The 16,331-nt window shown below is 43.8% G+C and overlaps 1 protein-coding gene across 4 annotated transcripts in view; it reads right to left on the bottom strand.

Moving 5' to 3' along the window:
* PDE10A (phosphodiesterase 10A) overlaps positions 1 to 16,331 on the bottom strand; it is a 353,258-nt gene that overhangs the window by 7,576 nt on the left and 329,351 nt on the right. For all 4 annotated transcript variants that reach the window (XM_043592730.1, XM_043592728.1, XM_043592729.1 and 1 more), the window contains exons 19-21: positions 7,249 to 7,360; positions 4,446 to 4,526; positions 731 to 819 (exon numbers count right to left, since the gene is read on the bottom strand). In XM_043592730.1, the coding sequence (XP_043448665.1) occupies positions 731 to 819; positions 4,446 to 4,526; positions 7,249 to 7,360 (282 nt within the window). The remainder of the gene's footprint in view (positions 1 to 730; positions 820 to 4,445; positions 4,527 to 7,248; positions 7,361 to 16,331) is intronic.

A 16,331-nucleotide genomic window follows, 5' to 3' on the forward strand; every position in this document is an offset into this window, starting at 1 on the left:
AGTACCCCCCCCCCCCCCCCCCCCGCTCAGTGTGCCCACCCCAAGCCCCAGGGTGCTTCATGGTTAAGTTGTTAGGGAAATCAGCTGGACACCAGCTCACGTGCAGAATATCAGCACGTATGGCCACTCTGCTCATAGCCCTTTGACATCCCCACAGGGGACTTCTTCTCGAAGTCAAATGGAAATCTTACAAAAATTCCCATGTCCTTAGCTGAGCTCATCCCTCAAAAGCGAGCGACGGTGAAGGGGCTCAGAGACGTCTGAGGTCAGGGTGGGTGACAGTCGGCTTACAGCTCTTCTGGGGAAAAGATAGAACTCCCCAAGAAAGAAGATCCCACGCTGGTTCCCGCTCCTCATGCGCCTAATAAGCTGTGTGACTGAGGCTGAGCCCCTCCCCACAAGCAGCCTCGAACACACAGCACGGCCCCTGTCTTTTCACACACACACCGGCCATAGATCCCTGGGTCGTAACAAACCAAATCCCAAGCCACACGCCTTCTGGCTCCTTTTTGGCGGCTGCGTGACTTTATGAATGTCCTTAACATATACTTGGTACCTAGGAAAACACACGGCCCATAAAATTACGTTCATTGTAAACCTTCGGGAAGACACAACACACGCCGATGGGACAGAACAATCCTATATGGAGTCTTAGTCATTTTTAAAACTGATGCTCCCCCCCAAAAAAATAAAATAAGACTAACATCCCAGCTTACGCCACGGTACGTACCTGCACGCCTGCAGGAGAGGCTCCGTGGGCGGGAAGATCTGGGTGAGGGTCGTATAGCAGGGGATGGCCACGGCGTTGTAGAAGCCCAGCTGCCCCCGTGCAGAGCCACGGACAAGAAGACACAAGACCGCACGTTAGCGACTCTAGTAGATGCCGCTTCTCAAGCGAAGCTTCCACTTTTCCACTTCTCAAGCCTAACTACAGAATTAAGTGTTCTAGTGTTGCTCTGTGATATCTGGGCTCGGCGAATACCGCTGCGGAGGGCGTTCGAAATGCCTTAAAGTAGTTTTTGAAGTAACACATAGGAAAAGAAGTTAAACCGAAACCCAAGGGCAACAGCCAGTGAGACTCCATTTATGGATCAGTCAAGTTATCAATTCAAGTACTGTTCTTGTTGCTGGTCAAAAAGTTAGTTTTCTTTTTTTTTTTCTTTTTAATGTTTATTTTTGAGAGAGAAAGAGAGAGAGAAAGAGAGAGAGAGAGAGAGAAAGAGAGAGAGACAGAGCACGAGTGGGACAGGGGCAGAGAGAGAGGGAGACACAGAATCCGAAGCAGGCTCCGGGCTCTGAGCTGTCAGCACAGAGCCTGATGTGGGGCTCGAACTCCGGGAACAGAGATATCATGACCTGAGCCCAAGTCGGATGCTTACCCGACTGAGCCACCCAGGCGCCCCCGAAAGTTAGTTTTCTACCACAGACATTTCAGAGTCAAACCTGCTATTTTTCTACATGGAGGCCTCTTTATAACTTAATATTGGGGAATCAGCACAGGGTGTTTTGTGGGTCTGTTACCCTTGGCCTTTGGTGCATTGTTTGCTCTCCTGAGACGTTCTTAATCTCCCTTCCTTTTTTTTGACCTACAACAAATCTCATTGACTCTATCACAGTTCTTCTCAGGTTACAGTTCTTTTAATATGCCAGATTTCACAGTTTTTGATCTCTGGCACTTAAAAAAATATATTAAGGGACATTTTATTAGGAATTTCAGGCCACAGTAGAAATAAATGCTTCCAGCCCAGACTGGCCTACTGAAGGCCGGATGAAAAAGACCTTTTAGACTGTTAGCAGGGAACACACAGGGGCTAGCTACAATTACCACCAGACATGACTGCCTCTTTGGATGAGGTGACCCCCCAAACCAGGGCTTACCAAATTCTCTTAAAAAAAAGTGAACTTCAATGAGATGCACCCAAGGTACAGAAGAGCAGACTCTCCTTGGTGGTTACTTTCTGCCTTCTGCTGCTGTGCAGACTATCTGCACTCAAACTCATACTGTAAATGGGTGTGGCAATTTTGGCATAAAGCCACACTCTTCTCTTAATTCAATGGTGCTGGAACACGGTCCTTTCTCCGACGGCACCTTCAGCCATCCTGGGCTTTCGGCTGGGACGAAAGCTTAACTATCCAGAAAGAACTCTGTTAGGTAGGTACCTACCAGTGCGATTGCTAGATTGTAGGGTAGCTCTATTTTTAAGTTAAAATTTTTTTTAATGTTTCTCTACTCAGGGAGAGAGAGCGAGCACGAGCAGGGGAGGGGCAGAGAGACAGAGGGAGAGAGAGGATCCCAAGCACGCTCTAGTGTGGTCACGGCAGAGTCAGACGCCTCAATCTCATAAACTGTGAGACCACGGCCTGAGCCGAAATCAAGAGTTGGGATGTTTAACCGACCGAGCCACCCAGGCAACCCTGTAACTTTTTGAGGAACCTCTATTCTGTTTTCCAGAGTGGCTGTGCCACTTGGCACTCCCATCAATAGTGCATGAGGGTTCCTTTTTCTCCACATCCTTGCCCACACCTGTTGTTTCCTGTGTTGCTACTTTTAGCCACTTTGACAGGTGTGAGGTGATATCTCGCTGTGGTTTGGATTTGTATTTCCCTGATGATGAGTGATGTTGGGCATCTTTTCATGTGTCTCTTGGCCATCTGGATGTCTTCTTTGGAAAAAATGTCTATTCATGTCTTCTGCCTATGTCTTCACTGGATTGCTATTTTTTTGGTGTTGCATTTGAAAAGTTCTTTCTAGATTTTTGATACTAACCCTTTATCAGATATATCATTGATACAAAAGTACTGATTCAAAGGGGCCCATGCACCCCAATGTTTATAGTAGCATTATGAACAGCCTACTTATGGGAAGACCCCAAATGTCCATCGACAGATGAATGGATAAAGAGGATGTGGTTTATATACACAATGGAATATTATGTAACCATCAAAAAGAATGAAATCTTGCCATTTGCAATGACGTGGATGGAGCTAGAATGTATTACGCTAAGCAAGTAAGTCAGAGAGAGACAAATATCATATGATTTCACTCATATGTAGAATTTGCGAAGCAAAACAGATGAACACGGGGAAGAGGAAAAAAAGAGGAGAGGGAAACGAACCACAAGAGACTCTCGATGGTAGAGAACAAACTGAGGGCTGCTGGAGGGGTGTGGGTGGGGGATGGGCTAGATGGGTGATGGGCATTAAGGAGGGCATTTGTTGAGATGAGCACTGGGTGTCGGATGTAGGTGATGGATCACTGGGTTCTACTCTTGAAACCAATATTGCCCTGTATGTTAACTAACTAGAATTTATATAAAAATTTGAAAAAGAAAAAAAAAAAAAGGACTTTGTCAGATCCCTATCTTAAGCCATTGTAGCAAGATAAGATTCAGAGGAATTAACAAATCAAATAGAAAGCCACGAAACATAGGGTGAGTAAAGAAAACAGGGGCAAATGCTTCATCACATGGTGGGACAGGACAGGATGAGCAGAGGCCAGGGAGGGCAGACAGGTCTCAGGAGCACCTACGTGGGAAAGCTCCATCAACAATATTAAAAAGAAACTAAACTGCAAAATACACACGAGACAGGCCTGCCAGGTGCACGTTCAGCAGGAAGGAACAACAGGCCCCCCCATCAGGAAAGCTGGCCAAGGATGCGAGCACCCCGTGGACAGAAGGCAGTGAGGAGGAGAAAGCCGCAGGGCCTCTGCCTTTCTCTGTGCTGGTGTCTTCGAAACCTGCGGACCTGCCTGAACTGCTGTATTAATAGTAGGAAAACTTGAGACCTCATCCAAAACCATCATCCTGTGCGTTTTCTCAAATGTTTTCTAAACTAAATTCTAGGTTACAATTATTTGTCCGCAGCTAACTTCCTCGTGACGGCGTTTGAAGAACGGCACTTTCCAAAGACCGTGGGTCTGAGAAGTACCTTGTACCACACACGCACACACGCAGAACTGACAAGGCACAGAGCTGTCAAAACATCACAAAACTGACATCAACCATGCGGTAAGACCTGAAAAGATACTAATTAATGTCAACTGACCGGAAGAGAAAACCCAACATGTACTAGAACACCGGTGCGTTACTTGTTGGGAGGAGAGGACCTGATCAAAACCTAGAACGCTTCTCTCTAAAGGATACCGTTGCACAATGACCAAAGGTTTTCTGCTTGTTAAAAATATTAACAACTCGAATCCATCCATTCCTCTATTTCAAGTCACTGATTACTGCGCTCAGATCTGTAGCAAGAACCGAAGGCAGGAGCAACTGTGGATTCCTGAAATCCAACTAGAACTTCCTGACCCTGGTCTTGCCACCCGCAAACTCCACCTGAGTAGAGAAGATTTCCGGGCCTAGGCTCTGCAGGACGGTGGATACTTTTTATTCACGGATGACTCTGGGAGCGCCTCACGTTATCTGACCTTCCAGCAGGACCCATACCTGGCCCTGTGGGACCTCGTCCTTCTTGTCTCTGTCCATCATGGGGATGGGCTGTATTCCCAGCTTCTTCATCTCGTCACCCTAAAATAAACAGGGAAAGCCAAGATTGCTCAACTTATCAACGGTCGCAAAGTTCTGACATTAACGAGTTCCCTTTATGCATTCATTTCCTTCCAAATGGATAACGCTTCTGGCTACTGATCTATGCAAGTGTCAAAACAAAAACTTAACGTATCATTGTTTGGCGTCTATCCTGATGCCGTCTGTTCCGGTTCCACTGTGTGCGAGTTAGTGACAGGTACGACAAGAGGAGCAGAGTAACCAGGGAGGCCCAGTGATGGCCAACAGAGCCTGGGACAGACCTCGCGGCCTTCTCCTCACTTACGTTTCAAGGGAGTCTTCGTGTGTGTTGACCTGGACAGAGCGAGGCTCTAGAGAGAAATGTTGTATATCAAGAATAAACACGAGCCTGCTAGAACGGTGTAACTGGCCATAAGCATGGCAAAGGTTATAATCACAGATGTTTATATTGAAGATTGACTGTGTCACAGCCTCTGGTGTAGGTAACTTGTGGCTATTCTTTCATTTAACCTTCACGGAATACTACGGAGTTAGAAATTATAGTCCCCATTTTATAGATTTTAAAAATTATTTCCCTCTTTTTCAGTTATTTGTTAAAGACCATTAAATCTTTCTTAATACATCCCAACTTTTTCCTTACTACCCATGTCCCTCACATTTCTTAATTATTCGATTATTTTCATTATTTTGCAATCATGCTTACGTTTAGAAGTCAGATGCACAGAACTAAGACCATCCTAGATTTGCTAAGGTCCAGAAATAAATGTCTATGACCCTCATGAAGATTTCCAGGTACAGGACAAAGGAAGCTGTCCTAACAACATGAAGGCACGTGAGCACAGCTTTTGCGATAGTGTGGTCGCTTTTAAACGTTAACGTCAGGGGTTCTCAAACTTTTTCGTTTTCTGTTCTGAGTGAGTAAAGCTAGTCAGGCCTCTTGCTTGAGGATACCACAAGTGCAGCACATGAACAGATCTCAACTAAACAATGACCTGACTATGTACTGTACTCCAAGACCAGGATAAATGCTAGCCAGGAAAACAACAGTGTGTCGTGGAGGGTACACAACGGGGACCGTCCCCAGAGCAAGGCCTGCCCAGGAAGGCTGCAGAGGGCAGGGCGGGGCCAGGGAAGCCACCCTGGGTGGCGACGAGAGTCCAGACAGGTTGAGACGTGGAATAGTCTGGAGGGGCAGTGGTCCGTGTAGATGAAGTCCGTGCTTTCGGTCTTTATCACAACGGCACGTGGGGGCAGACTGCAAACAGCGCTAACGTGGCCACTAGCCCGCAGATGGGGCAACTGAGGCACGGGGCTAGGTGGGGGGCTGGCCTGAGGCTTCATCCCCAAGTACAAAAGCAGGATTTTCATCTCAAGCAGCAGGACATCAACGACCACACTCTGAGTCACTGCTATTCTGACTCCAAGCGAAAAGGCAAGGACTCGTTAGAACGCTGCGGTAATTTGGGCGCAGGGCGGCCGAGTCCTGGAGCGGGGAGGCGTGGTGGGTGCTGGGCAGAGAGTGGATCTAGCGAACCCCAGGGAGGTCAACAGGCAAGACGCAGCGACATCCGTCTCCTCTCATGGACTACGAGGTCCGTGAAGACGGCGTCCCTGGGCACACTGGGATCTTGGTCAATCTCTCTGCACCGTTTCATCAGTGCAGAATAGAGAGGGAAAAAAAATCTACGTAACACATCTGTCACATTTAATTCGTGTTTTAGAATCCAAATATAGTTATTAAAGTATGGGTTATATCAGTTAAATAAAATTATCTGCAAAACAATACGCTAGCTTTAGACCAGTTTCCTTATGTGGTATTTACCGAATGTACCTCACGCGAGAGTGCGTATGCACAATGTGTAAGGCATTCTGGAAAAATAACACAAGTATAATCAGCTCGAGGCCTGCGGTCCTCACGCAGCAAAAATTTTTCTCTTTGCCATCATGAAAACAATTTAATGTCATAAATCGTTTCTACTAAATTTTCAACTGAATGGTTTTCTGGTTTTTACTTTTACAACCATTCTTTCATACGGGTGAGGCCTAACTAAGGTTTGAATCACCAACTACCAAACTCTCCGCCCTTCAAATTTAATTTTACTTCTTCCAACCAAATGAGGTACCCGAAGATTTAGTTTCACTCCCCCCACCTCACTGTAATCTTCGAATATGCAGCGGCCTAGCTTTTGTGGACTCATTTGAACAAGAGAATATTCCACTTACTCATGGACAATTCAGAAAGAAAATGGAGAAATAAAACACTGATATTTTGATCAGAAATAAAAATTTCTGAGAATTTAGATAACCCAGTCAAGAAAAGGTATGAATTAAAGTAATATCCATGGTTGTTTCACGTATCAGGAGTTTTAGGAGTTAAAAGCACACATGCTCTGTAGAACTCCTAATTTGCAGCTGAATTAACTATCTGGTATATTCGCAGAAACTCGTACGTCTCTGGTACAAGAGAATTATCCCCCAAATTTCCAAGTGCGGACACATACAGCGTGTGACACTGAGGGACTCACAATGGGCTGTACGTCTGCGTAAATGTCTTTGTATCTGTGCAGAAATGCTAATTCCTCTACTGCACGTGATTGACAATGGTTTTCCAAAGGAACCAGCACCCAGAGCAACTAAGATACTGTTACTTAAATACCCGCACGTTTACATTCTCGTCCAATTTGTTCTCATTTCCGCGTTCATATAAAAATCGAAAACATACCTCAGCCCAGAATTCTGCATATATATCATTTGCTGTCAGTTTTGTAACCGGCCACAGTTTTGTTACGGAACAAAGATCACAGGCAGTCATCATCAAACCAATGACACGGTCTCTGGAACACAGGAACATAAAACGGGTCAGTGTGGCGTGGGCAAGACAGGCTAGAAAGACGTCTGCATTTTCAGGGAAAAGAGGCTTTAAGCAGGCATTCCTTCGCGATGAGGAGGAGGGAGCTGACGGTACAAAGCCAGCAGGCAGGGACGTAAGTGCAACGAAAGTGCGGTGTTAGCCCAACTGGAAGGGCATCGGTCACCTCGGTCACCGGCCGTGGGAAGGAATTGGCACGTGTCCCTGCTGCCTGGGTACCACGGCTGAAACCAGAGAGGATGCAGGCATGTACCTACACCCTAAGTCCCCTACTGCGCTTATACTGGGCCAGATTCACACCTTCCATGGAGTTCTGGAAACGCACAGGGTAAAGAAACCCTGAAGAAAACCATCTACCCCGATCCTCTTGTTTCTGGAAGAGAAACGTGAGGTGCGAAGAAGTGAAGCGAGGTCCCCAAGGCGCGAGCAGCTGGAGACCAGGCCACAGCGGACACGGGTCTGTCCCCCGAGTCCGGGCTGGGCGGCGGGGGGGCTGTCGCCGGGCGCTGTGCAGACCCCGACCTCCGCGGCTTCGCACCCACACTCTGACTGCCCTTTTCCAAATATGGGTTGGTTTCATCCTTCCTCTCGAAGAAAAAGAAAACACTGCTTAAAGCCTTCCAGCGGACGTCTGCCCTGTAATTTTAAGGGATGTGGTGTAGAGACGTGTGTTCGCCCTGAAGGAAATCTACACCTACGGTCACCCCAACTGCTAACGAGGAAGGAATTTTCATATGCCGACTTTAACTTTTGTGAAGCAAATTACCTAAGTTTGAGAAGGCGAATGATGAAGAAAGATACAAAACTGTGTAGCGGGTGAGATGTGGCCATTGCCAGCTCAGTGCAATGAGTCTTTGGGATCCGTGGCACCTAAAGGCTGCCTGCTTGTGGCTCACAGATGGTCCCCTTTGGGGGGCACAGTCCTGCCCTGGGTCCAGAGCCCATGCCGACCAGGGCACACGGCACCAACACCTATCCGTCGCTTTGGCAGAGTTTCCGATCTAGTGGTACCCATGGGCACGATTCCTGGACGTCTGGGGGCCCCTGCTTTGTCTGTGACCTGCGTCTGGGATGCTGATCACTCACGACGTTCCTTAATTTCCCATCAGCCACTTCCTTTAGGCCATTTGCCTCACTAACGATCTCTTCTACCATTTTACTTTTCATAAGAACACGTCTCTACTGGGGCAGAACGAGTAACTTTAAAAACGTTGATGAGACTTCTGTGTATCCTTCCTGTGACCCCAAACAGATGCCATGTAAGGTTCCAAACCCCTTAATGTGATCAGGAAACTCCCCATTTTCTTGATGAGCTAGTTTCCTAATCATTTTGTGGTTTCAAGGAAGAGTATTTCTGGATTTGGGCTTCTAAACGGGTGAGTTTATTATCTGCTTATTCAACAGGGAAGTTCATTAAACAGAAATAGAACATGAAATAAACCGATTATTCTGTTTCATAAGATTGAAATAATCCAATCTCATTCAATCTGTATTCACATATATATATCTCAACATTTCCTTCTCTTGGCTAAATATTCTAATAAGCTTTGTCTCAAAAAAGATTTTCTAGCTCATAAATCTACGAAACAAGGCACGTTAACAGAACCGGGCGCTGTAAAACACAAGGAACCAATTTTCTCCCTGGAAAGGATTTCACGGGTAGCGTTGGTACTCTTAGGGTTGAAAAGATTACGACCCAGTTGTCATTCAGATGTTACTGTCAAAACAACTTAGACAAAACAACTTAACAGTAGTTATTTTACTGTTAAGTAAATAAATAAATAAATAACAGATTACAATTTTTTATTAAATGCCTTTAATAAGTAAAATTACTTACTTTTCATTCTCAGTGACAAATCAGTTAGACGTTCACGGTTGTCTGGAAATATTAATGTAAAATGGAATCGTTTTATTTCTTTCTACAAGTGGGATATAGGCCCAATGGGAATAGATGATTGAGTCATAATGCATTCTACCAACCAACCGTCAAAGGGGTGGGGGTCACGGTTAAGTGTACTAATGATGCGACCTTACATAACCTAGCCACCGAAAGCAACAACAAGGCCAACGCAATGTCACAGATGATTCCGTGGTAAGTAATCCCAGGGGGTTTGACTACATTTATTTACTCCCAACATTCTGAATGTCTCTATGGATCAGGCCCAGTTCTAGTAATGAACTGAGTAGACCCTGCTCTTCTAGAACTAACATTCTAACAGGGAAAAGCAGAAAACCATGCCGAACGTTGCGCTGAACAGGTTTGTAAAAAGTGTTTTCAGAGGCAAAACCACGAAGCTCCGTGAGAGAGTCCCGAGGGAGATGAACAGGCATGCAAGTCCTGATGTGTCACGAACAAGTGTGGTGTGTTTGAGGAACAAACGACAAGCCGGTCTGGTGCACACTGGGTGCCGCCCGGTCTGGACACAAGGTGGGAGACCGTTGTTCCAAGTCAGAAGGTCAGACCGTGGAGGATGTGAGCAGGGGGGTGACACGGCCCAGGTTGTGGAGAGATCGTTGTGGACAATCACGCACACAACCGCAGGGGCCAGGGCAGATGGGGACAGACCGTTGAGGAGGACACCACAGCGGTCCAATGACAGCAGCATGACTCGATGGCAGGAGTGGACACAGGGAAGGGAGAGGAGGAGGGCTCCGGATATCCGCCTCTCACCAGGGGACGCATTCGTCTTCTCGGAGCCATCCTAACCTGAAAATTCTCTTCCCACAGCAGAAGATCACAGGACCACAGAACTCCACACAGGTGGGTTACTGATGGGCAGAAAGGAAGCCCCAGCTCTCCCATACTGCCCCCCCAGCGCCCTTCGACCCCCCGTTCTCTATAAAGTTCATCAGTCAAGGATGATGAATGATGTCCTACTGAAGACAAGTAGAAACGCACAGCTGGACCAGATGAAACAGAATTAACTTTATAAAAGAGTTCAGGTAGAGACACGACGAAATATAAAGAATGAATTCTCTATGGGGCGCCTGGGGGGCTCAGTCGGGTAAGCATCCGACTTTGGCACAGGTCATGCTTTCACAGTTTGTGGGTTCAAGCCCTGCATTGGGCTCTTTGCTGACAGCTCAGAGCCTGGAGCCTGCTTCGGATTCTGTGTCTTCCTCTCTCTCTGCTCCTCCCCTGCTCACTCTCTCTCTCTTTAAATTTAAATAAACTTGGGGCACCTGGGGGGCTCAATCAGGTGAGCATCTTCAGCTCAGGTCATGATCTCATGGTCTGTGAGTTCGAGCCCCACATTGGGCTTTTTGTGCCCAAGCTGACAGCTTGGAGATTGGAGCCTGCTTCGGATTCTGTGTCTTTGTCTCTCTCTGCCCCTTCCCTGCTTGTGCTCTGTCTCTCTCTCTCCCTCTCTCAAAAACAAATAAACATTAAAAAAAATTATAAAAAAAATGAATTCTCATATGGTTATTACATTTCCTTATTTGTGTTAATATCTGGAATTCAAGAAGAATGAATGGCTCATTCAATTTCCATACCGAGCTGGGAACGGTAGACTCGGTGTCTCCAACTCCCTACCATCACTGCTCCCTAGGCTCTGACCTCATTCCAGTCTCCCAAATATCCACTAACATCTTAACAGACACACAATGAAGTTTATTTAAAAACCTACTTCCAGCTTATGGGCTACACACATTAAACTCACAGAGAGAAAAGTAGCTTTGGAGAAGATCCTTTTTAAAGACTTTGCAGAGAACCCCTGGCCACTGTGAGTATGGGACAGTTCATATTTCTTTGGAACAGGAATTACTCAAGCAAGAAAATTAGGAGTGAGATATGAAAACCGGCAATATTTGGAGATGGCACCTGTTCATTCTGTTCAATGCCCAGCTGAGCGATTCCTGCCGCGGAGGTGAACTCCACCGGCAGCCTGTAGCCCCCGCTGCAGGAACAGCGTCCAGGTGTAGCCGGTGCCCTCGGGAGCGTTGGGAGCAAGGCCAGGTCAGTGACAAGGAGGGCTGATGAAACAGACATCTAGTCACAGGGAAGTGATGTCTGTGGGAACCCAAGAGGAATAGGGGGCTTTAGAGAACAGCCCATGAGGGCCGCAGCAACCACGAGGGCGGTTCGGACCCTGCATGAAAAGCCACTGGGACTGCATGCTAGGACTGCCATCTCTAAGGACAGCACAGAATGGCTCCACTCATTCAAGTTCTTACATACACCGATACAAAATGCCCATAAAGAGATCTATGAAACGCCACCAAAGCCACATCAAATGTGGGAATATTTCATGTACCAACAATTCTAAACTCGACGAAAAGCTTACCCATCACTACACGTATCCCACGGGCTGCTTCTATGAGCTTATCCACTCCTGACCCCTCAGGAATGACATTTGATCTCATCTGCCGGGTTAAAGACCATTTTATATATATATATATATATATATATATATATATATATATTTTTTTTTTTTTTTTTTTTTTGAGAAAGAGAAAGAGAGCACACAAGCAGGAAGAGGGGCAGAGACAGGAGAGAGAATCCCAAGCAGGCTCTGTGAGTGTGGCTTGATCCCATGACTGTGAGATCACGACTTGAGCTGATATGAAGGGTCAGATGCTTAACCGACTGAGCCACCCGGGCGCCCCTGGCCTATTCTAGAGCTTCATAAAAATGTTTTCACATAGTACACCCTATTTCGCTCAACAAAGTATTTGTGTGACTCATTCATGCTGTTGCATGAATTGGCAGTTCCTAATTTTTTTTTTATTGCTGGATAGAACAGTACTCCATTGTATAAATGTCACAAAGTGACTATCCATGCACCTGTTGTTGGAATTTGGGTTCCTTCCAGTTTAGATATATCATGAATAAGGCTGCTGTAAACATTTGTGTCTGAGTCTCTGTGTGAACAATATGCTTTTATTTCTCTTGAGTAACCTAAGAGTGGAATCACAAAGAAACACACATTTAGTTTTATAACAAACTTCCAAAGTTCTTTCCAAAGCAGCTGTACGTTTTACCCCCCCCCCCCCCACAACCAGTATATTAGTATTTTAGCAGCTCCATATCGTTGCCAACAACTGGGTATCGTTGATCTTTTTAATTTGGCCAGTCTAGTGAATGTGTAGTGGCATATCATGGTATTAACTTGGTTTTCCTTACATCTAAATATGTTGAGCAAAATTTATGTTCTTAGTGGGGGTTGGGTCTGGAAAAAATCTTTCTATTGCAAGCACTAAAAAAAGGGGGAAAAAAAAGAACGATAGATGATACAAAAAAGTAGAGAAAAGGGAATCATATAAAATAATCAATTAAAGCCAGAAAAGGTGGGAAAAGAGTGGAAGACAAAAATAGGAACAAAGAACAACTGTGAGGAATAGAAAACAGTAATACGTATGACACATATTAACGCAACCATATCAATAATTACTTTAAACGTCAGTGGTCTAAATATACCAATTAAAACAGGTCATCAGAGTAGACCAAAAAACAAGACCCAACCAGACCATATGTTGTCTACAAAAAACCCAGATTAAATATAAAGACACATATAGATTAAAAGTCAATGAAAGGAGAAAGATACCAGGGAACATTATTCATAAGAAAATGGGAACAGCTATATTATTTTCAGACAGAACAGACTTCAGAGCATGGAAAGTTATCAGCAATAAAAAGGAGCATTTTACAATAATAAAGGGGTCAGTTCTTCACACAGAGAAGCAAACAGTCAACACCACCAAAAGGCAACCGACGGAACAGGAGAAGATATTTGCAAACAACATATCTGATAAAGGGTTAGTATCCAAAATCTATAAAGAACTTCTCAAACTCAACACCCAAAAAACAAACAACCCAGTTAAGAAATGAGCAGAAGACACTGAAAAGACATTTTCCAAGGAAGACATCCAGATGGTTAACAGAGACATGAAAAGATGCTCAACGTCACTCATCATCAGGGAAACAAATCAAAACCACAACGAGATACCGCCTCACACCAGTCAGAATGGCGAAAATTAACAACACAAGAAACAACAGGTGTTGCCAGGATGTGGAGAAAGGGGAACCCCTCTTGCACTGCTGGTGGGAATGCGAACTGGGGCAGCCACTCTGGAAAACAGTACGAAGGTTCCTCAAAAAGTTAAAAATAAAATTACCCTATGACCCAGCAATTGTGCTACTAGGTATTTACTCAAAGGATACAAAAATACAGATTCAAAGTGGTACCTGCACCCCAATGTTTAGAGCAGCATTATCAACAACAGCCAATCTCGGGAGAGAGCCCAAATGTCCACTGACTGATGAACAGATAAAGAAGACGTGCTATATGCATACAATGGATACAATGGAATATTACTCACCCACCAAAAAAAGAGAACGAAATCTTGTCATTTGCAAGGACGTGGATGGAGACAGAATGTATTATGCTAAGCGAAATAAGTCAATCAGAGAAAGACAAATATCATATGATTTCACTCGTATGTGGAATTTGAGAAACAAAACAGATGAACATATGGGAAGGGTGGGGAGAGAAGAAAAGGAAACAAGCCATAAGAGATGCTTAACAACAGAGAACAAACTGAGGGGTGACAGAGGAAGGTCGGTGGGAGACGGGCCAAATGGGTGATGGGTATTAAGAAGGGCGCTTGTGATGAGCAGCACTGGGTGTTATATGAAGTGATGAACCAATGATTTCTGCTTCTGAAACCAATATTGCACTGTACACATTGACTAAAAAAAAGTAAAAAAAAAACTAAAAAAAGAAAAAAAATGATAGAACTGCTAAGGACAAATAGATAAATCCACTATTACATCTGGAGACTTCAGATTATATCTGGAGACTCAGAAATGGGCAGATCCGGTGAGGGCACGTGAGTATTCAATAACTTCATCAAACCACTGGATATAATTGACATCTGTAGGCTACTTTACCTAACAACTGTAGAAAACACATTCTTGTCAAACTCACTTGGAACATTCACCAAGACAGACTGTTTTCCAAGCCACAGAATACACCTTAACAAATTTAAAAGAATAGAAATCATGCAGGGCATGCTCTTAGACAACAATGGAATTAACGACTTATCTAGTTATAGCTACCAGTGACAGAAAAATAGCTGGAAAAATCCCCCATATACCTGGAGATTAAATAAAGCACTTTGAAATAACACTCACATCCTAGGAGAAATCAAGAAAAAATCTGAAATGTTTATGACTAAATGAAAATGAAAACACAGCTTACGCAACTTCTGGGGCGCAGGGAAAGAAGTGTTTGGAGAGAAATTGATAACACTGAATACGTGCACACTTTAATGAAGATAAAGTAAAAACATCTAAGCTTCTACTTCAGGAAACTAGAAAAAGAAGAGCCAAGTAAATCCAAATCCAAATGAAGCAGAAAAAAAGAAGAAAGAATTAGAGTAGAAATCAATGAACTTGAAAACAGGAAATCAATAGAGAAAATCAACCAAATCAAAAGCTGGGTTCTCTGAAACGATCAATAAAAATAAGCCTCTCTAGCCAGTCTAACTTACAACAACAACAACAACAACAACAACAACAACAACCCAAAGAGGTAATTTGTACTAGGAATTTGTATCTCATTCTCAGAAATGGGAGAGTGAATGTCACTATGGATTCCACGGCCACTAAAAGGACAATGAAGGGAATACTCTCAGCAACCCTATGCCCACAAATTTGATAACGTGGATGATATGGACCAATGTCTTGAATTTGCCAAAACAAACACAAGAAGAAATAGATAATCCAAATAGGCCGATATCTATTAAAGAAGTTGAATCAATAATTAACAACCTTCCAAAACAGAAACACCAGACCCAGATGGATTCAGATGGTGAATCCGACCAAATATTTAAGGAAGAAATTATACTAATTTTCTATAATCTCTTTCAGAGGACAGAAGCAGAGGAAACATGTCCTAACACATTCCATGAGGCCAGCATCACCCTAATACCAAAACTGTGCAAAGACATTACAAGGAAACTACAGAATGGTACCTCTCATGAGTATAAATGCAAAAATCCTCTATATGACATTAGCAAATCTAACACTGTATAAAAAGAATTATATACCATCCCAAGGATGAGTTATTCCAGGTATGTAAATAAATTTCAGTACTCAAAAATCAATTAATGTAATCCATCATACCAACAGACTAAAAAGAAAAATCACAATATCCTGTCAGTAGATGCAGTAAAAACATTTGACAGAATCCAACAGTCATTCATGAGCTAAGCACGAGGGTTGCAGGGACTGTCTTAACTTGATAAATATCTCCAAAAAACCTATAGTCAACATCATACTTAATGGTGGGAAACTCAAAGCTTTCTGACTAAGATCAGGAACAAGGCAAGAATGTTCTCTTTCACTACACTTTTCAGTACTGTACTAGAAGTCCTTGCTAATGCAATAAGACAAGAAAAAGAAATAAACGATATACTGTTTAAGAAAGAAGGACTAAAACTGTCTTTGTTTACACATGGTATGACTGTCAATGTAGAAAGTTTGAAAGAATCAATAAAACCATTTCTGGAACTAATAAATGATTACAGCAAGGTCACAGGATACAAAGTTAACATAGCAAAGGCAATCATTTCCTATATACCAGCAAAGAACAAGTGACATTTGAAATTAAAAACACATTACTGTTTACATTAGAATCACCTACAAAATGAAATACATGTTCATAGGGAGAAGCAAAAGCCCCAGGAGAGCCAACATAATATGGAAGGAAAACAAAGTTGGAGGACAGATACTACCTGACTTCAGTATTTACTATAAAGCTACAGTAATCAAGAAAATGAGGTAGTGGAGAAAGAATAAACAAACGTATCAACAGAACAGAGAGCCCAAAACAGATCCACATAAATCTAGGAAAATCATCTGTGACAGAGGCAAAAGCAATACAGTGGAACAAAGTAGTCTTTTCAACAAAGGGTGTTGGAAAAACTGGACA

Source organism: Prionailurus bengalensis, chromosome B2 (genome assembly GCF_016509475.1).
Source record: "Prionailurus bengalensis isolate Pbe53 chromosome B2, Fcat_Pben_1.1_paternal_pri, whole genome shotgun sequence".
NCBI lineage: Eukaryota > Metazoa > Chordata > Mammalia > Carnivora > Felidae > Prionailurus > Prionailurus bengalensis.